At 40.5% G+C, this 24,854-nt stretch overlaps 1 protein-coding gene across 1 annotated transcript in view; it reads right to left on the bottom strand.

Annotated features, from left to right (window-relative positions):
* Positions 1-19,231, bottom strand: part of USP10 (ubiquitin specific peptidase 10) — a 56,404-nt gene extending 37,173 nt beyond the window's left edge. Inside the window, exon 1 of the mRNA XM_049805342.1 lies at positions 19,093-19,231. Coding sequence (XP_049661299.1) covers positions 19,093-19,113 — 21 coding nt within the window. The 5' untranslated portion in view covers positions 19,114-19,231. The remainder of the gene's footprint in view (positions 1-19,092) is intronic.
* Between the last annotated feature and the right edge of the window lie 5,623 nt (positions 19,232-24,854).

Raw genomic sequence — 24,854 nt, 5'->3', positions numbered from 1 at the left:
AAACATGCCTAAAAAAACCCACTTGCTGAATCATAACTAAATTATATTTTTAGGAGATATTTTTGATGTAGTCATGCCTCAAAAGAAAACAAATCTCAACTCCAGACTACTAAAAGTTATCTAAATCCAACCCTAATTCTTCCATATAATAATACAATCTTTTCATTTACCAGCATTTTTAACTGAGATGTTAGAGGCCTGGTACTTCTGAGCAAAATAAGTGCTTCTTTTTTAATTAGGGAACACCAAACAAAAGTGAAACAAAATGATCATTAATACTATCTTAATTAAATGGTTTTACTATATAATGATGTATACACATAGGGAAATGCTGTGTCTATGCAACTGTTTCTTCTTAATTTAAAACACATTATCAACATCTAACCCAAAAACCAATCCTAGTCTGACTCTAGCACAAAAATCCTCATCCCATTTGGGCCTGAAGAAACCAGAATTTTATTTGATTTTATGGCTTTATTTAACGATGCTTTACACCTGCAAACACAAAGTAAACCAGTTAAAAGATGCCTGCATAACTGAGAAAAATAGTGTTTCAAAATAAACTTACTAGGCCATATGACTGATGATGACATTAAATCTACCCAACTTAACCGACCTTCCTGTCCTCTGGCTCTCAAGAAATAAGATTTCTGCAAGCTGCACACACAGCACCCTCTGCTAGCACGACAGAACTTTCTACCTTTTTTAAGGCACAACTACATGTTGATGTGAAAGAGAACCGAGATTTCACATCACTTTGGAAGTATAACAATCTACACAAAAAAGGACGCAGAGGGGAAAGCCATTACATTTTAAGCAACCTGAAATACCATGCTAGCTCCCTGCCTGCTGTCCGTCCATCCTACATCTCGATGAATCAGTGTGCCTAGCGCTATACAAATGATCTCTGTGTAAGAAAATACTTGGTTTAGCTGTGAAACAGCTTCAGAAAAACACCACTGTAGTATTTACTCTGAACCATTAATTCAAATGTAAAAGGTTTTTCTGCAACTGAAGTGCTTAAGTAGTAAGCATATTTAAGCAAGAGAGCACTAGGATTTTATAAAACCAATACACTCTTACAAGAAATAATCTCATTATCAGTATGAGCTTTTGGGGTCCTAGCTTGTACACTCTAAATTATTCCACATAATTTCAAAAGCCTCAAAGTTAGCTTTTGTCCAATAATTAGATTTTATTTGTCAGTTTGGAACAATCAAACAAAAGTTTAATTATTTACACAATTCCTATACAAGCTTCTCACGATCAGCATTAATTTACCCCACATTCTGTAAACAACATTTAAAACACAGAGCAGAGATACACTAGCATGTGTTAAAGCTTTGCCAAAGCTGTTTCACACTATTTCAATTCCAGTTTTAGTATTTTCAGGTGTGCATTTGCATAAGAAACAAACATATCCATTAGGACTACATCAAATTGATTCCTTTAAATGCCGAACTCTAATTTGCCCTACACTGTATCAACCTTTAAACTTATGTGTACGTCACAGTACTCCGAGGTCTCAATCATGGATAATAGACTGGGACTTCACCACACAAGTTCTAAGCAAAAAGTGGGTTTCAGATACAGCCTGCTTACCATCAGCCCTAATGCAGGCAAGGGATTGTGATCTGCTCGGAGATAAGCTGCTTGTCATGCCGATCATTACCAATGTGTCAGTACATCAACAGCCTCTTACTTTATAGTTACTGTAACTGTACAGTTACCTGAGCAAAGGATGACCACAATCGCTGTGACAATGCATATGAACAGACAGCTGAATTGTCCCAGTTAGCAAAATCCATGCCTATTACTATCGATAGTATATAAACTAAAGCATGTATGGCAACATGCAAAACCCCAAATATTTAAAAATACTACCAGTGAAAAATTGAAGCTTAATTAGAGCTCTACACAAATTTCATTTTAAGGGCGGGGGGGAGGAATCAAGCTTTCTCCACACAAAAAATACTGTTTGGCACTCAATTACATATTTCAAAAGCTAATTTTGATTTATATGCTCAGACAAAAAAAAGCATCTGCTTGAAAAACATGCTAAATAGTAGTCAATGGTATAAGTAGTAACTCACAAGGTAGAGCATGAACAATGCTTAGAAGAGAGCGTGCAGTCTTACACCAACACTGGATTTTGAAGAAAAACTCTAAGAAAATACTGGGGAGAAGTTTTGAAAAATTCCGATTGTAACGTTACCCCTAGACTTACTTTTAAAGATACATAATCCCCAAGAGGCTTAATTCAGAGTCAAATCTGCTCTCCCTCTCCTTCTCAAACCATCTTTGCAACCTACATAGAAGCCTTCTGTTCTGGCTCCTGGGAAGGAATCCTCTCTCACTTTTTTGGGAGCGCATATTTCACACTGCATTTCTCACACTACTCTCCAGATTATTCAACTCTGCAGAGCTATCATTAGCCTTGCATTAAGTGTATTCAAGGATCCCTTCAGATGGCTCACTCATGAGCTTGATTTCTGCTACAGATTAAGAGCAATGTCAAAACAGTATCATATAAATTTCAATGATCTTCCACTTGCAGCTGTACAAGAAAAACAGATGGAAAATAACAGTTTCCTCTGGGGGAGGCAGGAGCATGAGGGTGTGGAGAGGACAAGGCTTTGTGGAATTCTTGGGGGGGGGGGGGGGGGGGGGGGGACACGGATGACCCCTACCTCTACTACCTTTCCACTTTCTTGTCAGTGTTTCCAAACCTCTCCTTTGGAATGGAAAAACAAAATAGCAAACCCAAAACATACTGATGGATCTATTCATTTTGCAATTCATGACTGTAACCCAATTTGACCATTTACTGGAGATGTACAGTATGTTATTAAAGATTAAAATTAACATGATTTTAACTAATGTGAGTAAACATATACCAACATAACAAAATGCCTTTCTTACACTGCATGATCAGAAATTAATGTTTTTTTCCATCTAGTACCTTCCATATTGAGGTTTATCAACCAATCACTTTAAAGAGAAAATTATTCACATGGGTTGGTTTCCACCCTTTTTTTAAATGCTAGTGTCAAGATACTCTGAACTTCTGGGACTTTTCTAATGTGAATGTCTTCTTGCAGATGCTCATATCTATGAGACCAAAGATGAAAATAAAAGAAAAAAATGCTGGAATAAACCTTTAAAATGAGATAGCATTAGGCAGTGGATACATGACAGACACAAAATCTCTCCCTTCAGATACCGACAGAACAACTAGCATAAAGATTAAAAAAATCACTGCAAAATTAAAGATACTTTGTGCAGTTCTAAAACAGCATCTCTTTTCACATGAAGTTGCTGGTGGTATGGGTACTCCAGTTTTTAATTAAACTTTCTTACGTTACCAGTACTTCAGATTTATTTGCCTTATTTCTACCCATCAAGATTTTGCAATTAAAGTCTGAGGATTGAATTCAAAACATTCTCATACAGCTTTGGAAAGTACCAAAAAAAAAAGTTACAACTAAATTCCTGAAAATGCTTGAAAGAACCAGATACAACTGTAGTTCTGAACTCCTGTAGAAAGGACATCAGAAGACCTGTATCTTTGTCACTTTCTTGAACTTAAAATTGTGAGACTAGAATATTATACAAATACTCTGCAGATGAGAAATTTTTTTAAAAGTGTATGACACTTGCAATACATTTTTTTTATAATACAAGTCAAGAATATTGAATGACACTATTGAAGGTGTTATAGTGGAAAGGACTTTCAGCTTGTGTTTCCAAAGCTCACTAGGCGAGCTGGTCTCACCAATTTTAGTGTTCAGTCTGACATGCTGTAAGAGATCAAATTTTCCTGCATCAAGTACCTGCCTCCCAACATTAGTTCTCTTTAAAAAAACCCACCTGTTATAATACCTCTCTGAGCAACAACCCAAACCCTTCTGATTGTCAGTCACTGGTGTTACCAGTTGCAACAAAACTAGAATCAGTTTCTAAGCTAATCTCTATAATATGATTACAATACTATTAATATCTGCAGTCCAGCAGATTCTACACCACTTTGAACAAAACATTTCATGAATTATACCACCTTTACATCTTCAAGATACTAACTACATCTAGGTAACTAACACAAATTACATAAAACCAATTAATCAAATCTATACAAGAAAATTTGTTCTCTACCACACAGGAATGAAAGTAAGATTACTTTTATATTTGTACAATAACTCTGATTACCATAACTGACCAAGTGGCATCTTAACTATCTCTGAAGACCACAAAAGATTAAAATGCTTGACCTGCAAGCTCTCTCCACGTCAACTGTTTTTGCTGTGCTCTCCTTAACCACTTAAAAAATGAATGCTAATATTACCCCATTGCCTGTAATGAAATCTCCACTGGTATTCCAGTGTAGCAACACGAACACTCTCCTGGAGGAATACAAGGAGGAGGAGTACATGTTACACAGCTGCTTGTCCTAGAAAAATGGGTAGAAATAGCACTGCTGATGCATCATCATCTTGGCATCACCTATGCTAGAAGAAAGCTAGGAAAATGAAGTGTCAATTTCTGCTTTCAAGAAGAATTAACATGGCTTTCACCTATTAACCCAAGAGCTTCAGCTCTTCTAGTCAAATTAGTTTAAGCTGCAAATACTCCCATTTCAACTGCTTCTCCACGAACAAGTTAAAAATACAGCTTTTATTAATAGTGGCAAGGAATAACTCAACTGTATCTAAGCAGAAGGTCTAACAAGTCAAAACTAGTTCACATATAAATTGAAATTATTAAATAGTTTATGTATACCATAAACTATACAATCTTGCTCACCAAGCTACTTCTACAAAGTGTACTTATTCTTAAAGCTACCGGGACAGGCTGTGGTAGAGGAAGAAAATGAACCATTCAGACAGAAGTCTGTTTTCTGGCAAGGAAAAAAGGGCACATGCATATGACTACACTTGGGTTTTATTAGCAGAGAAAAAGCTCTTACATTAGTCATCCCAGCAGCAAGTAAGGTTATTTCTCCCGCACCCTTTACTTCTCTTTCATTTTGTCAAGGTTTGTCTATTTTTTTCTGGAAAGTGTAGGGAAAGACAACCTTCCCTCAGGTTCTCCTTCCTTTTGAGCTGAAATCCATCAAGTCTTACTACACAGACAATTACTTAATTTGATACAACAAGGTCTTCTAACTTCCAAATCTCAAAAAACTTACTGGTTAAACACTTATAAAAACACAGACAAAATTGTGAGACTGAAAAACAGGTTGGGTTTTTTTTAAATTCTGAATTTGTAAGCAACAACCCAAAACCAGGTGCTAAGACCACCACTGGCCATATATTTACAGCCGTATCACAGTCTAAATAGTAGTATTTTAGGCAATCCATTTCTGAAAAAATCCGATGCTGATCTATCCTCTTTACGGAAAAATAAAGTCCATTTTTATAAATAAAAATATATGGAAATGAAGCTGTACTTTAACGTGGAGTAGTTGCATATTAAAGCTTTTAACAGTTAAAAATGCAACGAATCATGAGCAAACCCTTAGTACAGCTCATAGTCCTTTATCACTAGCCTGCAGCTTAAAACTAGAATATTAACAAATCTACACAGTGCCTGGAGAAAGATCACAGCTAGGTAAATGTAGGTCAACTAAGCCCATGAGTCAATGCAGCTCTGCCTGTCTACCATTTAAGCAAAGGCTCAAAAATATAGCACATGAGTGTACCTCCTTCCCCCCCACCCCCACCCCCCAGTTCAGGGTTTCTTGGATGTTATTACAGAATTCTTGCAGCTGAAGTTAGGAATTTTCCACACATTTTACATGAATTAATGTAAGGGGAATTTATTCCACTATGAAAAAAAAAGAATTATCATTCTCAAAAGCTCATTTTCTGATCAGAGGAAAAAACAGATCACTGGCTAGTATGAAAGCACAAGTTGGTGAAATTTCAGCTGTAGCCACAGCATTACTGGAAGAGCAGGTTTAACAAACGGCCCCTACAGCCTGACACTATCATGAGGACACAACATGGATCAGAGCAGTTTATCCTGAAGATTGTAATTCAAATCTTCACAAAAACAGAGCATGTTATTATTCATTTTCATCAATCACATTACGTATTTCAAGTAAGAGCAACACACCAAACAACCACCATACAAAAAAGCTTCCAAAACACACGAGTCAATTTCTTACACCCAAACAAATTCTATTTATGTACACTCTCGACTCTATTACCAAAAGTTAGGTGCTTGTTGGCATTCTTCCATTTCAAACAAACAGCAGCTGCTACAAAGCAAAACCAGCCCAAGGAAGCTGTCTATGAAGTGCTGATTGTAGTTAGTAGAGGGGGTAAAAATGGAGTGGAAGAACAACCACCCATCATCTTACACAGACACCATTGCATTTACAAGTACCTTCCCAACTACAGAAAGACTCTCTTATCTTCTGGTCTCCAAAGTAGGACTACCCCAGCAAAAAAGCTCTGTTCTTTCACATTTAAAGCTTTCCCCAATTGATATGTTTCCTCTGTTCCACAAAATGGAAAAAAAAAATTATGCCCAAACTCAGCCATAATTTTATTTTGTAAATAATAATAGTATAAAGAGGGCAATACAGCTGTATCACTTACATGTGATCATAAAGCAACAGCCCAGTGACAGGATGATTCCATATACATTTTATATACCTTTTATTTGTATCCTGTTAGAGAGCATCATGTATTCTTGCTTAGGAAGTATCTTCTTTGTACCTTCCACCCGAGCCCAAGGTAAGAATATATGTTCATGTGTTACACAAACAAGAGCTGCAGTGAAAAGCAGCCATTTTGGGACTACAGCAGGAATACCTGGAAAGTGCACTCCAGACAGCAAGCAAGAGGGAGGATAACAACTGAATTGTTAGGGCTGATTACATCAAATTTTAGCTTTGTGGAGAGCAGAAGATGGAATTTCTGACACCTTTACACCAGCAGCTCCACCACTAGAAGCCCACAGAACATCTGCCAGTGATTCAGAGAAGTAACATTTTCCAATCTATTTTCTTGCAATGTTAAATCAAAATAAAAGCCAAACAAAAATACTTTCCTATTAAGTTCTCCAAGCAGCAGTCCTTGCAAATATCAAAAGAAAAATAAATACTTCCAAAATGGGTAGATAGGTCCTTCCTCAGTTTTGAATTCAAGAACATTCTTGGTAAAACACCTGTTGCTAAGCCTCTATCTTCACACCCTTGTAGAGTTTGAAAACACCAGCTTCAAGCTGGTTGCTCATAATTGAGCAAACACATTTACTTCAAGCTCTGCTTGCACTGAACTAGTTACTGAGTCTAATGCACAAATTGTAAACTCTTCCTATAATGAAGAAGAAAAATAATTAACACCTGAATTATTCTGATTTACTATAGCCTGATAAGCACTGAGGAGAGAGAAGTTGGAACATGAAGTTACTCAAGAACACAGCCAGTTTAACTACTATTTTATTATAGGTGGGGCAGGCAAAACAATCTGACTAATTTTATTTAATACTTCCCAGTTGAAAAGCTTTGGTGTTAGCCATTTTATTCCCCTGCCAGACTAAAATCATTAGGGCTGCAATCTTTTGTGCCAGATACCTACAGCAGAACAAACTTCTAAGAACACGATAGTAAAATCAGTTTTGCATCTGGAGAACGCTGCTTTGGCCACATTAAGTAGCAAATTGTCTTTGAACACGTCACAGCAGTCCACCCAAATTCCAGACATGCTATATAAATCAGCATTTTTCTGAGGTTTACAAAATCTTTATTTAGCAGGCATTTTAGCAACTAAGATTTTGAGGGATTGTTTTCAATGAGCTTCTCTCAATTCCTCCAGGTGGAGGAACAGCACATGCACTATCTTTTCTACCATACACGTAGTTCATAGCACTGAGGAGCCAGTACATTCCTACTCCGGCAAGGCAGGATGCTCTGGGCTACCAGGACAAAGACAGGCTTTCCCTGTAATGGCTTCCAGCTAGCAAGCTTCAGAGGTGCTTGGCAGCACCCTGGCAGAGAAAAGCTTTTCTTTTTCTGGGCTTACTATACTTGCATTTACCTCACAGGCAACTTTTATCCACCAAATCCATGATTTAAAAAAGTAAAAACTAATACATCTAGACTTGGATGAGGTTATTAAAAAGAAAAAGAGAGGTAGAGCTCTGGGAAGAGTGCAATGAGACCCTGAGTTTTAAGAAATTAAACAAGTTTGACTATAAGCACATTTTTAAGTGGTTCAAGGAGATTACAATTGGTTTGATGAGGCCAAACATGAGGAACAAGAGTTAGATGAAGAGATGACACAGGATCTGAAGTTATTTGTAGAGACAGCACAGGAAAAAAAAAAATTGAAAGAACTGATCTGTGCCTGCCAGACCACCCTCCTCTCCGAAAGCTGAACCGTCACCCAAAATTCTGGAATCGCATAATCCTTCAACTGTTAGTCAGAAGGCTCTTTGATTCAGTTACAGCAGTATGTATCTCAGCTCCTTTAATAATACTCCCTCTCTTGTGAATTGCTTCATGTGCTTTAATAGCAGACGCCCTTTTCCCGTACGCAAAGGTGCTAACCTTGCAGATACAGCATGTGAGATTCAGGATGGCACCCTATTATTTAAGATAAGGAAATTACACTGAAAACTATGCCTCTAAAATCAAGTAATCAAAAGCAAAGCTGCACAAAAATTAAGGCTTCTTGTATGTTCATTTGATTCCCGCTAGTTTGTGTACATTTGATATTTTCTCTGCTTATTTCCACCACTCACATCTTCACAAGGACTAATGCCTCACAGAATCAATACAGAGCTCTTCCAGGGGAAAATTCCACCCTGAGCAGTAAGGAGACCGCTGTTCCAGTTTGAAAAGCAAGCTGAAAAATACACTGGAAGATAAAGAAAAGTAGGAAAAGTGCAGCTAAATGTTGTGGAAAACTAAGATCTATCCCTAATAGCACCATGCCTAGCCAAGTCACCCACACAATGCTTTTCACAAGCAATTACTCAGGGCAGGATTTAAGATGGCTAAGATTAGGTGAGGTAAAAATTAGCTACCTGGACTCCATCCTGACAAGGAATACAGATTAGCACCTTCAGAAGGCAGTTGAGCCCACCTACCCAGGACTGATACGCCTCTTCTGAAGGCCTAACTTCACATCTCAACCCCACATTTCAGACGTGATGAATGCTTAGAACTACAGCTGAATGAGATTTAACCTAGAAAGTTTAGTATTAATCTAAATGTGGTGCAAAGTCCTATCAAAACCACACTGGCCACTGAGAATTAAAAAAAAAAAAGACAATGCAAAAGCTAATGATACCCAGAGCTTGTACAGGGGTAACCACCCCGGCAAGGCGCTACACCTTTAACAGTGACAGTAAGAGAAAACACTGGCCCATCATTAAAAGGAAGCATCACCTGCTCCATTCACCAAGGCCACACAGGTTTTACTCACCTTTTCATTTTGCTGGATGCACAATCCCACCTCTTCCCCTGTGCCAGTTCTGGCACACGCTGGATGATCAGCAAGACAATTATACTCAAACTGAGAGAAAATTATCCAGATTATTTATTTATTTATTGCACTGGGGGAAGGAGGGTTAATAGAAGATAAGGAACCAGCATAAAACAAAAGGTGCAAGTGGCCAGGAGCAAGAAAGAATGAGACTTTCCCCTTTGTGAGTTGTGATCTGCCAAAAATGGGTTATAATCTCATAGAGAAACAGCCAAAAATAAACCAGAGAACTTGCAAAAAACACAATGATTGGTAAATGACTCAAGGGGATCACAGAAACAAAACACAACTACCACCACATAATAAAGTCTCCTATATTTTAAGCTCTGTAACTGCTGAAGTTTGAGAGTAATTCTACAGAGGTTCTTACTCTATTTTCTCTCTGCAGGAACTCAAGCCCCTTCCACTACTTCACCACGTGACGTGTGTATGCCGTACATCCCCCTGGCAGACAGAAACTGAGGACACCATCTATTGTTTTGCTTCTCAGTTTATATGCAGCCATCCATTTCCTCTACCAGTCTGACATGTGGTAAGTGGCAGGTGGAAACTTGAGAGGATCTGGCACTGCCCATGACAGCAACTTTGTATTTTGAAGTGGCATGCAAGTTAAAATGAAAATTGGGACACCACACATACGCCACCTCCTCCTGAGATAGTTTTAAAGCTTAAGCATCTGCAACACAATTTTATGTAGATGCAAGATAACTGTTAAAACAAATGCACAAATTAATACACTGCTGCAACTAAAACACAGATAGGAAGCCTAATAAACACCCATATTTTTCAATGGCAGCATTAAAAACTGGGCATGAATATGGCAGTACATTTACTGTATAACAACGTTGTCAATTTTAGAACTTGGGGGGTTTTAGGTAGCTCATTTCAAAAGACTAACACTGATAGTGGTGCTGCTTCATGTCTTTCCTTATACGAGATCTTCTCTTAGCGTTCAGATTTCTTTTGCACATATGAATGAACAGAATGCAAAACAGAGCACTCAAGATATTTCCAAACACATTTACAATATTGAAGATACTGAAATTCTCTTGCTTTCTGAGGAGGAAAGGGGGACTAAACCAGAGTATACTCTGACATACTATTACTGATAAGGCCCACAAGGCTCTGAGATGACAGTACACAACCGATAGCTCATACACCCCCTCCATCCAGGAAGGAGACGGCCACTTCCTTGGCCTGCACATCCAGCCATCTACAAACAGAAATATGGATACACAGCAGGGGAGACAAACACAACACAGCACTGGCTCTTCAGCTTACTCACTGCAAGGACAGAAGCAGCTGCTGTCTGCAGCGTCCCTGCTCACACCCCTCACCTCCACAAGCACATCTGCAACTCCAGCACCTTCTATCCTCTCCCTCATCTGCCTACAGTACAAAGGAGCAAGAGCATTTTAGGGAACCCCACATAAATATGAGCAAATTGCCATCTAATCCACAACGCTGACAAGCTTGAGCAACAACGATGAAACCACACCCTCACATTTCAGCCTGCGCATTGTGAATTTATAATACTTTCCACTTCCAAAAAACACCAATTTAGGCAGCTTTTGAAAGAACATGCTTCTCATGTGGCTGTACATTACCTCCTTTGGTCCCAAATCCAATTAAAAAAACCTTGCAAATCATAAAAACATTTGGTAAACACAATCAGTCACTCATACTGTTGTTCGAAATGGCTGTTTTGCAAATAAGACAGAAAATACAAACTCAACAAAAGTTTCAAGTTAGTGATGTCTACCATTATCAAATATTGCAACCTCTGGATACTCAGTAAACACACTGTGTTGGACACTCATACTTGGAGCTGACCTTCAAAGATAATATAATAAGCAGTTGTTCACTAATTACAAGCGCTTTTTTTTTTTAAGCTGTCATAAAATAAATAAATTTGAAGCACAAACACTTACACAAAACTTGGTATGCAAACCAAACGGCTATAAAACACCTTAGCTCTTAGCTAAGCCCTAAGATTTTTGGCTAGAAAAAACTGTGAAGAATTCAGACTAACTATAAAGTCGTACTACCATGTAAATATTGTACATGCACATGCTGTATAGCTCAGCACACAACTGAGCACTGCTTCTGGGAATGAGGGATCCCTCTAGCCCACCACAACTTCTGAAGGTGGTACCCACCACTACTAGCAGCAGCATAAAGCGAAGGAAAAAAGTGTGCACAACTGCCCTAATGCATCGTTCCAGGGGTGAACACTGATGAGACCTCAGGGAAATCTCTGTATTAAGGATGCAGTTACACCAAAGCAGAAAACCATAATGGCCTTTACGTGACAATCATTAGTACTAAGTGTAATACATGTCCATTGCCTTTATCCTCCCCAATTAAGGAAACTCGGAGTCTGGCAACATCTGAAACGCTGCATGCCAGCATCTGGTATTTACAGTCATTTTGACTCATGTCAACAAGAGTGACCACCACAATTCAGTGTTGTGTTTGAACAAAGGTAAAGTTCAAAAGACTGAGAATGCAAACCTGTTGACATGAGCAAACTCAACAGCTTTATTTCTTCTGCTCTGAAAGCTGACTACTCTTTCACACTATTATGATTCTGCTGCACTTACGTTTTCTGTTGCTTGCAATGCCAGGATAATTTTATTTACTTCATTCTCGCTTGCTATGAAAGCATATTAACAGCATAAACCTTTTTTTTGTTGTCCTAAGATTTGTTAAGGAGCTTTCACTACCTGGGAGCTTAAACTTCTTCTTAAGGGCCAATAGCCTATGGTCACAGCCTTTAGCTGAGAAGAAAATTGGGAATTGCCCAATTAAGTTGTCTTTGACTTTTTTCCAACTTTGTATCAATAAACTACAGTGCTCCACAGAAATTTTCAGACAGTGGCAGCTTTGGTTTTGTATCCCAAAGGCAGCAGAGGAACAGAAAGTGAGGTTTTCCATGCTTTAAGGACATTACAGCACTATTTCTTATTTTCTTCGGTAACAGCTAGCTATTATTAGAGACCATATGATTTGATGGATCAACTGAAGTAGACTGGAACTCAAGACAAGTTGATTCTTCTTCCAATGGAACTGTAACTTGTGCTCACAATGACTCCCTCTCTCTTTCTCTGATTTATTTCCCTCTCCTTTTATCATACCTAGTCAGGTTTAAAATGACAAAACCATCCCATATTACGTACCGGTATAGCATCATTTTTAACCAAATACCCTCCTAAGTAGCATAGTCCAAAAACATTATTTGCATACAATTAATCTAATTGCCTGTTGCTACCATTAAGCTAAGCAACTGAACTTTTTCCATTTCCCTCTCCGTCCGTTCTAATGCTTACAGCAAGAATCAAAGCGATTATCAATATCTTGCCTTTATCTCCCCTCTTTTCCTGTCAAGAGTAATTTCTTTAACTCCCACCTTGTAAAGAAGGTTAGCTTTGAATTCATTTCCCTCTTTAAAACTTACACTCGGCCTGTTCAAATGAGAGCCATGTGCAACAGGAACTCTGCTTCACCAGACAACCAGGAGTGAGAATACCTGTGGTTTCATACCACGTACAGCATTCGAAGTCTTGATATGTTCACACAGTGAAAGTCAGCACATCTAAAGTCACTCTTGTCACTCAATACTTGGTAATCCCACTTGCATTCTAGGAGTTTTCAACGCAAATAACAGGTTATCTTCAACCACCTTAAAACATATGTGTATTTTTGCAATACAGGCTAAAGAGCAAATTACATACATGTTCCTGCTGAGACAGGTATGTGCATATGGCAAAGCTGTTAAGTACTCGTGAAAATAGGTACATTGCCTTGACACTTGTAAGAATCGCTATTGGTAACATGTTGCTATACTACCAACAAAGGAATCCCCCTCCAAGACAGAACATTTTCACAAAAGCCTTCACTTCTTTGCATGAATTATATACAACTTCTGTATTTTAAGTTTCACTGGTAAATCCATTGCTGGTCTGCAACATTCATGGGGAAAAATGAGGCAGGAAACCTGTGAATCACTACAGCAGGCTCTAAATGTTGTATGAAAAAACATGCCCGCTGCACTAAGGGAATACAGCACTGTTATTTCTGCTACTATGTTCAGTTTCAGGTTCAAACAGAGAGAAGTCTTTCATACACAGAATTCTTTGAAGAAAACCTACTTTCTTGTAGGTTTGGTTTTTTTTAAATGCATCTTTTCACACAACCTTTAGAGATATGTTATTCTGTACAGTTTCTTACAGGGCATTTTTCTCTTCTACCTCAAAGCTGAACCCAAATCAGGGGGGTTACTTTTTTAACAAAGTAAAAAAGTTACAGAACCCTTAAGTGATTTCCCAGTTTGTGTTAATATTCCCTTCAACAGACGGTGATCCATATCCCTTTCTTTCCTACTGTAATTCCAATGCTAATAACATACAATGCTTCTTTTAAAACTTCCATACATCATATGAAGTCACATACAATACTATAAGCTGCAAAATTCCCAAAAGCACTCTTGCACGTTTCTTTCAGTTTGTACAGCACTAACACTTGTGACTATCACAGGATCTCAGGAAGGCCCTTCTTAATTTTATTTTAAACACGTGCTTTTCTGCAAGGTGTATGATTTAAATAAGCCTTACACAAACACTTTATTAGGGCTACTGTGATTTAAGCTACCTTCTGCCTAACTACAGCTGAAGAAAAAACAGACCTTGTAGCGCACACCAAAAAAAAATAAATCAGTAAATCTTATGCTGTCAAACAAGGAGGAAAAGTTCTTAGACATATCTAAAATACCAAAAGCATCTGCAATTAAATTAGGTATTAGAAAGTCAAACACAAAATGAAAAAGACTAACATACTTACAAATTTTACTCTACTAGTGTGTTAATGAATATATTAACATGACTGCTAATCTAATGAAAACCTTTTAAAGTGTTTTAAAAATAATCAACATGGCACCATTATTGGGAATACTTAAAACAAGGAGTCTTAAACACACACGTTACAATTTCATGAAGTAAAAATAGGGTTTAGAATCCCAATTTTAAAACACCAGACTGCTCCATTATGGAATGTTCGCGCGTGTGTATATATATACACACACACGCATGTACACACACGCACTTTTTTCCACCATGAAGCATAACCCTTTGTTCCATAATCCCCAGTTGTATGTTTAATGATCACACATAAGACACTTCCATCAAAAAGAAAAAACGCAGTTCTAGCATGTTTAATTCTTTGGAAATGAACATCTACATTGCTGAAATGGCATTAGAGTGACAAATGACTATAATCCAATGGCCCAAGGCCAGCAACTTCTATTACAACAGATTTAGCTGTTTTGTACGACACAGCATGTTGCATGTATATCGCTAAACAGAAATGAGACTGCTTAGTTTACCTATAAACAAAACCCCACTTAACTTTAAAAGTATTTTAACAGCTACATGAATGGAAAAAGCACTGTGTCTAAGCAACTGCCTACAAAAACTGGCTTTATTAATAGGTAAATGGCTGGATCCATTCTAAAAAGTCTCCAAATCAGTGCTGTAGTCTAGAATGCACAGAATAAGTAACAGTGATTCACAAAACCTGTGGGTTTTCTTCTATGATTTGCATGCTGCCATATAGTTCTAAATTTATGTTCTATGTCAGTTTTCCCAGACTTCCTTTTTTTAAGTTAACCGACCCACATTCACCCACTGTACTCTGCATGGATTCACCATTCACATTTTAGAAAGGCAAGTGATACCTTCTGGCTACCTAAACTCACAGCTTCAGCTGCAGCCTGGATTCCCAAGACCACAGAAGCCTAGAACAACTCACTCCATCAGCAAAAACTCTAGCAAAAGGACAAATCCAGGCCCTTCTCAGCAATGAAAGCAGGAACAAAAAAAACCAAAAAAACCCCAAAACCAAAAGAACAGGGAGAGAGGAGAGCCAAATCCAGCTTCTTTACCCCTTTAAAACACAGAACAGCAACTGAGCGGGACAGGGGAGAAGCAGCAACTACAGCAAGATGATGCACTCAAACACCTCTTCACAAATCCACCCACTGGCAGCCCTTGCCCAGAGACACCTTTCATATTGTGTTCAGGGTGTCCCCCATAGTTTTCAACGTATTTCACGAACCTGACAGCATCCACATCGCCCTCTCTCCAAACACTTCTTTCTGCCTGTAAGGACACTGTAACATCAGACACATCTGCATGGATGCAAGCAAGCTAGCACAAGAAACTCATCCAGCTGCATAACAACCATTTTTTAATATTATTTTTGAGACACATCAATTTCCTAATCAAGGTCACCCACAAACATCAGGCAATACACTGTAATAACAGCACAGAACAAATGCCTACAGACTGCTGCTTCTTTTTTTTTTTTTTTCCTTCCAGAAACAGCACTGGCTTAAGGGAACATCAAACTACACCCTGCCAGGGAGCAACACTCCAAGCCAGCCATAAAAGCGGTAGTTTGCAGTGCAGTATTTCAGGGAGTCAGATTGCATGCCATGTTCCTAGTTCCAGTTATTCTGGTTGCCAGGCCAGACACAGGCCTGGGTGAGGATGAGCAGCTTATGAGCTTGTTCAGCTTTTTCTGAACACAAACTCTACTGGTTTGTACTTCAGCTGGGTTTGGGGGCAATGCGGTACATTTAAAATGGCACTGAGTTAATTTGACACCACAGTAATGGTGAAAGAACAAAACAAGCATAAATGATTCATTCTGCTATGGTATCCTTTCTTCTGCTTAACTTGTTTTCACAAGATTTATAAACGATGCGTTTGTATTAATTCTTTCTATGAAAAACAATAGGAAAAGTGGCTAAAACAACTGTTTATACAGTTCCTACAGAGTATTACTCTTTCCAAACAGGGAAATAGTTTTTAAAGTCTTTCTTTTTTGTTTTTAACAGAAGATTTTTAGATGACCTTGATGACAAATGGTTTCAACTATATCCAGTGCTAAATCAGCTCAACATCTGTAGTGTCATACAAAACCTGTAGTGATACAGCAGGTTTACTGCTAGCTCACCTTAATTAAAAAAAAAAAGTACAGCTTTTGAATATACTCAGAACACACCCAGAAAACTGACAGCAACACTTAAATATCTCATTAAATGATTATGAAATAATGACATGGAATACAGAGGTACAAACGACCAGCAATATCTAAACTGTGTCACCATATACTCATGTGCTTGCCAACTAGCTGGCCATCCAAAATTAATGCTCCTTTGAAAATATACGATACAGTCATGTTTCACGATTCATTTGTTAGAACGTGCAAACTGACTCAAATATTTCTGCCCATTATTACATGAATCCATTAATTGGCAGAAATCTGACTATGCATTTTAGCTATTAGAAGAGAATGATTTTCTTGAACTTTTTTTCCCATGTGACAAAAAGAAAGGTCTCAATTACGGTACACCCGAATTACAGTCACATGGAAAAACGAAGCACTTTTGCCTAGGTCTCTGCATTATGACACAAACATAAGGACTACATAATGTTATTTAGTCTTGTGCTCAGAACAGACAACTTTTATCAAAACTCTAATTTTTCTACTGATCTGCAACACTACCATCCTAAAATAAAAGGGAAACACATGCATGTAAAACCACATGCCTGAACTTATCTTCAGGTTCTCCATCCAAAAGAGTCCAAAACATTATTACCTTCCTTCAGCATTATAGCACTATATTGCTCTAGAACATGTATTCACATAAATCCCAGACAGCATTTAAATAAACTGTTTACATTGGGGGGGGGACACGGGATGGGACACAGGGACAGACGGACTTAAACACAAAAATAAGCTGTATTTAATGACACGAACAAAGCATTAACTGAAAGGTATCTCACAGATGTGCTCCTGTAAATTTAAGCAGTAATCCTCACAAGACCTAAATATCAACCTTTGCCTATAGAGGGGGTTGATTTAAAATAGTCTAGGTACAAGTTACTACTAAAGATGAATTTACAGTCTAGTTTTAATTACAGCTATGCAGCGCTTCACCATAAACTACATCGTCAGCTGAACTTTTTTTGTTTCAAGGTACACCAACTTAATTACGTACAGACACAAGAATGTCCTTAATTCTTCTAAATCAAGAAAAAAGCTGCAATGTAAAACCCAGTCTTATCAAACTGACCACATGCACCGACTGCTGCCTAGTATTGAGGGGAAAGCAGCAAGTAAAACAGCTTCCAAGTTGGACACTGAATCCTTTTGATATATGTGTATTTTAACTATCATTCATTAGGATGGTAAGAAAAAAAGTCCAAAACTAAATGAGTTTCATCCACTTTGAAAGAAAAGTTGAATGATATAAAATTTTTAAAAAAATGTTAAATTTTAAGCAAACTCCAGAAACAGCAACTGCCCTCAGAACACCCACGTTAACAAAATCACATCCCTCTTTCTCTCAAACGTAAATAAATCAAGCTGGACAAGAAATGTCATGATAGTTTTCACTGATTACAAGCTTTTGTTTATGGAAAAATAATTATCAGTGAAACTAGTGCGTCACTTCATTAGATGTGTACCTTAACTGCTCTTCAGAAAAAAAAATACAGAATTCAGAATAAAGCATCACCTTGTCTGAAACACTTCGATTTTATGAAAGATATTTTCCACCACAAAAGACACGGTTTCTTAACAGAATTATCTTTAACACCATGAAAGTTCTCTAAATTTCATTATTTGCTAAAAACAAAGTTGCATGAAGTCTTGCAAATAAACACCTCGGTGCACCACACACATTGCATGACATTTTTGTTTTAAAGCCTTCTGGGAGAAAAGCCTTACAGGAAAGAAATAGTGAAGTTAACCCATTCAATCATTTGCTCTGAGCACACACTAGATTAGACCAGGAATCGAGCTTTTAACTTCCAGTGAAAAACTACCGCGACTGCAGTTTTGTGGGTTGGTTTTTTTTGGTTTTTGTTTTTTTTTTTTACTCCGTGCACAAATCTTCTGGCTGGTTTAGTTCGTGGGAGACAGGGAAACTGCACACGCATCCCCATGCATAGTAATCTTGCAACACTCAGCCCTTTGCACCCCAATGCACTGAGGTTTGTTGAGTGTTTGGGCGGGGGGGGGGGGGGGGGGGGGGAAGATTAGTTTACAAATCTCCTTATTCCCTTCTCATTTTAGAATCGCTTGTCTCCCCCCCCCCCAAAAAAAAAAAAAAGAAAAAGCCCAAGCTATCAACTCTTCCAACCATCCCCTCTTCGCAATGGGGTCCAGCACCGACTTCCCCCCGCAAAGGGCTCCCGCAGGCCTCCTCCGCCCCTCCGCTCCCTTCCCCTCGCCCAGCCGCCGTGACACCGGTTCGGCGAGGAGGGGGCCAGCCCCGGCACGCTGGGCCCCTCGGCGGGGCACGACCGCCGTCAGGAGCGCGGGAGACCGCCGTCCCGGCCGGCAGCGAAGCCCCTCCACCGCCCTGAGGAGATTCAATGAAGCTGCAGAATCACCCTGGGCCTAGTCCCGGCCACCACGCTCCCCCCCTCGGCGAACCGCGCCGCGGGGCCCGGCCGCCCCTCGGAGCCCGTCAGAGACACCCCCCTCCGCAACACCCCGGGGCCGACAGCGCGGGGGCGGCCGGTACCTGGGCACTGTTCACAGCCATGGCGCCCCGCGTCCGTGGGGAGCTCGGCGTCTCCCGGGCGCCTCACGCTGCTGCCCCCGCCGCCGCCATCTTCTCTCTCGCACGCACCAGCCGGGCGGGCAGGCGGCACCGCACTGCGCCTGCGCACAGCGCCGCCGGGGAGGGGAGGGGCGGGGCGGTCGCGCCTCTGCGCATGCGTGCCGGCCGGGCGGCGGTGGCGGGCGGTGGCGGCGCAGGCGCAGTGGAGGGCCGAGCTAGGGGGCGGGGCGGCCCTGAGGAAGGGGCCCGGGCGGCGGGGAGCTGTGAGGTGGTTGCCACCCGTGGGGCGGTCGCCACCCGTGGGGCCGCCTCCCTGAGGCGGGGGGGGGGTGGAGAGGGGCGAGCCTGAGGCGGGAAGGTGGGCGAGGCTGCCAAAAAAAAAAAAAAAAAACCACAAAAAACTTCGCTTTCAGCTCCCAGGCAGCGTCTGGGATGGGGGAAGCTGCTGTGAGGCGGGCGGCCATGAGGCCGCTGTGAGGCGGGCCCAGGCTGAGGAGAGCCTAGGCTGAGGGGAGCCTGCTGCCTCCAGAGCCGGTGGTGGAAGGTTGGTTCCCAGGCTGCTGGAGCTGGAGCCACGCAGCCGTTGGCCCAGCTGAGTAACCCGGGCAAGGTAGCACAGCCGGCCCAGTGCTACTGGAGCGAGGTAGTGCCGTGCAGGAGAAACGAAGCTGAAAAAATGCAAGCGTGCAAGCAGCCAGCCTGCCCCAAGGAATTAGTGGTGGCTTCACCTCAAAAGCCTGTAAAAGGCCGCATGCCAAGGGTTACACGGGCAGGTGAGCGGTAGGCTGCGTGGCCGTGTGCTGGCAGAGCCAAGCTGACCCCTGTCTGTCCCAAATAACGAGAGTCGGAATGGGTTCGGCATTTGTATCTGGAAAAAAAAATAAAAATCTAGTGACTAAGCCAATCTCATGATTTTGAGATGACTGAGTCATAACTGAATACTGAAGCCCCCAGGCAAGAATCCGTTAAATTAATCGCTAATTTACTCCATATTTTTTTCCTTGAACAAACTACCAAACCCTGCAAAAGTCTACTTCAGTTGGGAAGCGAGTGTTTGAGAAAGCTTAATGTTACTGTGGAAGTTGAAGGGAAAAAAGGGAAAAAAAGAACTTTGTGTCGTCTTTGGCTGTTCAAAGAGGATGTTCACTGGAAGTGGAAAGAGGATTCCTCAGCCTCTCTAGGATAAGGACATTCCCCTCCCATTTCATGAAGTGCAACACTTAATGTGTGCTCATGACAGTAAATGATTTTCTATATCGGCGTCTGTCCTTTCAGTTGACACACCCTGCTGCCGCTCCCTTTCTTTTGTTTCTAGCAAGTGTTGCTCTTCTGTCCTAAGGCAGAGAACTAGCAGTGAAAACGGCTGTTGAATATTAAAAGAGAGAAACACAAAAGGGAGACAAATGTATAGGCTTTTTGCATACAGCATTTCAAACATCTGAAACCCCCTCTCCCCTCGGGAGTCTAATTTACAAGGTAAATAATGGAGTGAAAACCCTTACGTAGCTCATCTGGTTGAAGGCAAAAATTCCCTTCTGCCCACAATACTGCCTAAGTAAACTGACTGTTATTGCTGGAAAGGCTGCCCCTTCAAATGGCTGAAAATATAAATGTGCGCAGTGCCTCCCACCTGAAAACCAGTTAATTCAAATACCAGTACTGTTAAAAGCCACAGCCGATGGTGAAAACTGACGTGGGCAGAAAGGATGTCACTGTCTCCTAGTTAAGCAACATTTAAAACGCCTTCAATTTTATCCCGTCTTAATACAGTTTCATTGTGAAGTCTGTTAACATTTTACCACAATATTTTGTAATAATGTCAGTTTTGTAAGTTTTATTGTAATAGCATGCTTTGAAGAAACTTACCTGCTGGAAAGTTTCCACCTCAGTTCTGTTTTGTCATTCATTTTTGCCATTTTTAGTGGTCTGTTAGTGCATTACCGCTTACTGCATTGCACAAATCGGTTTTATTTTCTTTCATCCTTTATGCCAGTGGCCGCAAATTATACCTCCCAAACAACACGTTGCTTTTCCAACTTCAAAAAAATGGTGCTGTATTCTTTCTGTGTATCCATGTTCTTAAGATTCACGGGGTAAAGTAATGTTCCTAACAACATGGTACTGACTTAATTATTTTGTGAATTGTTCAACAACAAATGAGGTCCATGGCCAGGGAAATAAAGGACTGTCTGACATTAGCTGGTTAGCTGAATAAACTACTCCCAAGTCAGCTGCCTCCCAGTACTACTGCAATTGTTCTTATCCTATTGTAAATGCAAAGTGCTTGGGAATGGCTCACCCTTCCATACCATACTCCTCATGATTTCCCTAGATCGTAAGGCCTGTACTCACGGCAGCGCCCAGGAGGTGAAGGATTTATACGTATGACTTTTCTGAAGCAACCAGGACCCACACGTCCACTCTTTCAGGGGCAGAAGGGAATGTCTCCCTGTAGTGTTGCAAGAACTGGCTGATCGCTGCGGGAGGTTTACTGCTGTCCATGTAAAGTTTCCTCCCGGGGCTAAGAGCTTTAGGAGCTCTCAAGACTTTTTCTTCAGAGATGCAGAACTTTTGTCCCAATAGTTTCTAGGTACAGTAAGGGCTTTGCTACTTTGCCAGTCATTCTGGTAATGAGATTCAACTGGGAAGAAAAAAACCAGTCAGCACTATACTGTGTTCTGGGGGGGCCAAGACACCGAAAGCTGCTGCGTAGAGAAAAACCAGAAACATTATTTAAAGCACCAGGACTCAAAGGGACCACGGTGGTACCAGCCTCATGCCCGTAATGGCACAAAAATAGTGCTGGGGAGGGAGCTCTTTTCACTCCATCTGCACCGTTGCCTACCGTGAAGGATTTACAAGCAGCAGTCATCTTCCCTGGTTGGATCTCAGGGAGGGGCTTCTGCTCGTGGGTCAGTTGGCTCCTTGTATTTTAAGTTTCCAATAGAAAACCAGCCTAGTCAAGGTCAACGTCCACAGAGGTGTCATTGGCATAGTCTGTCAGAGGCAGCTGCGACAGTGCTCCTCCAGCATAAGGTCCCAGAGACGCCGTGAACTTTGCCAGAGGTAAATCGAGCTGTTTTCACAGTGGTCACGGGGGCACTAAAGCTGTTATATGATGTGGTGCCTATGAAGAGGAACAGAAGTCACTGCTGAAGCAGGTCCCTTTTGCTGCTCATGGTTATAATAAAACATTTTTACAGCCCCACTAAGGTGCTTCTCCTTCCTTTATAGAACTTGCTCAGGTCCTTCTTGTCGAACCTCTTTTTTTGGACAGCTGCCCGTGCTGCATAGTCACTCCTGAGGTTTTCCCAAAGCCTCAGAGAACTCTGAGTGCTGAAACAAGCTGGCAGAATAAGTTTTGAACTTTCTGTGGCCTAAATTGCACAGGTCAGCAAAAGGCATCCCGCTGTTTATGAAGGGAAGTTGAGACCGCAGCAGCGCAGGAATGGTTACGCAGGTAGCAGCAGTGAGCAGAGTAGCACAGGACACCAATGGGAGGTGTTTCATTCCAAAAACGCATTAATGCAAACCTGACTTCAAACTCCACATTCCTAAATTTGCTGAAAATTTGTAAAAAATACATTTAATTTTGCAATGTGAGGAACTTAGGCATGGACTAATTCAAGTTAACCTGAAACAAATTTGAAGTCTGGACAACCCTTTGGTAGATCATGTGGATGCTTGACTCAATACGTTCTGTGTTTCAATTATTTATGCAGAGCTTTTGGCTGAATTACTTGTGACTTATTCATCCTTATCTTAAATATGAGCTTTCTCTCTTCTCACGCAATCGTCTATTTTAGGGCTACAGTCTCAAAAGAACTTGCAAGTCTTTATCTCACCTTCCTTTCATGTTCTGTCACCGAACCCATCATGATAAAAGCAAAGGTACATTTTTTTTCCCAAAGCTACTCTGAGCTCCAGAAAAAGCCTACGTGATGCTAAAAAATGCGTGTGGTATCAACAAACCCGCTGCTGGGCTGTGTGTCTCTCATTTAGCAGCGGCATTCTCAGAAGGGGGAAGGAAGCTGTAAGTAGCTGGAGCTCGTCTCTGCTCTGACTCACACAGCGCAGTGACAGTACATCTCTGTCTGCACTGAGGATGTATCTGCACTGACCTGGTCCATCAGACAACTCAAAGCCGTAAGTTCATGAAGGCGTAATTAGCTTCTCACTCATTATTACATTCATGAGAGCCGAAATATGACAAGAAACTGAAATAAAAGAATATATAAAGCTTATCACGCTAGCTTTTTTTTTTTCCATAGAAACTTCTTACTGGTCAAAGCTTCGTTAAGATGTATCGGCAAGGCAACGATCACAATTAGAATCTGGACTTATTTTCTGTGAGTTAAGTTGCTTCTAAGAAAGAGTACTAAAGGTTAAACTATTTCTTTCAATTCCCTAGACACGAGATACTTTATTGCTGTCATGTAAGAATACTGAATCCTAAACAGCACATAGAAAATCACCAGCATTTGGAAGAAAGCAGTCTCATCTCTTACAGAGAAAGACAGACACCCAGGCCCATTTTTCTCAATTTAAGGTTTCAACTTGAGAACAAAAATATTTCCAGCTTCTTTCTCAAGCCTTCAAAACAACATCATCTCGCACCACAGTGTAATTTTTCCTCAGGGTATCTCGAGGGATTTATGTTATCTAATGTCAGTGTTACAGGCAGCAGCTCCTTGACATGCTGATGCCAAGATACAGGCATGGAAGCGTGGGAAGAGAAAACCTGAGGTTTTTGGTAGCTGTTTTGTGTCAGGTAAAACGAGCTTTTCTCAGAATTTGGCAATAGGAGCCTTTTTAAAAATGAGGTAGAGCAGTAGTTATTTTTCCCCAGGGCAGGAAGAAAGAGCTATGCTTCCTGACAAGCAGTACAATGTTTTACAAAGCTCACAGACGAAGGCAGTGGTATGTACAGGTGCAGGAGCCAGGCTGATTCCCTAAGAGCACAGACCAGGAGGATACGCCTTTTCTCTACCGAACTTAATTACTCGCCAAGAGGGCTGTTCAGACCTTGAAAAATCAAAGTAGAAATCCACTCGCGTCATACATTATTCTCCCTTGTATTTTCGCAGAATTCCAGCACAATTTCACAAAGCAGTTCAGCACTGGGGAGCTTAAGTTATTTTCAAGCATCGTGTGCTATCTACTAACACTTCCCGAGTGATGATAAGCCACGTCCGGGTACACAACTTCCAAAATCAAGGGGCACTCTGCCAGACTGTGCTTTTCGCAATGCTTACTGCTCTGGGTCTCGTAGGTGCAAATGGTAGTAATTTCTTCCTTTAATAATGGAAGAAATGCTTATGGCAACAACAGGTACAATACCCCAGCGACCTCTAATAACCCGAGAGATGTCCCGTACTCACCTATAGCCTCCGGTTTTGAAGGGACAATAAATGGACTGGGAAAAATAAAGCTGACCTTGATGAGTACTGGGGTTATATTTTGCCTATGCAATTAAGTTTAATATTATGAAGTCATAACTGTGTTTATCTACTCCCCATTCAATACCACCTTTGAAACCACAACTAAACTGCATTGGGTCTTTTGTCACAGCTGCAAAAAAATGTGACAAGTAATTTCTGACCATCTGGTTTGAAGCACGATGCAGAAAAGATGGATTAGATAAGTAAGTTATATTTCCACTTCATATTGTTACATTTAGCTTCTGCCTATTAACATGTTTCTACCATTATCAATGCCACCTA

Source organism: Accipiter gentilis, chromosome 7 (assembly GCF_929443795.1).
Source record: "Accipiter gentilis chromosome 7, bAccGen1.1, whole genome shotgun sequence".
Classification (NCBI taxonomy): domain Eukaryota; kingdom Metazoa; phylum Chordata; class Aves; order Accipitriformes; family Accipitridae; genus Astur; species Astur gentilis.
This window is presented reverse-complemented; position numbering and strand designations above follow the sequence as displayed.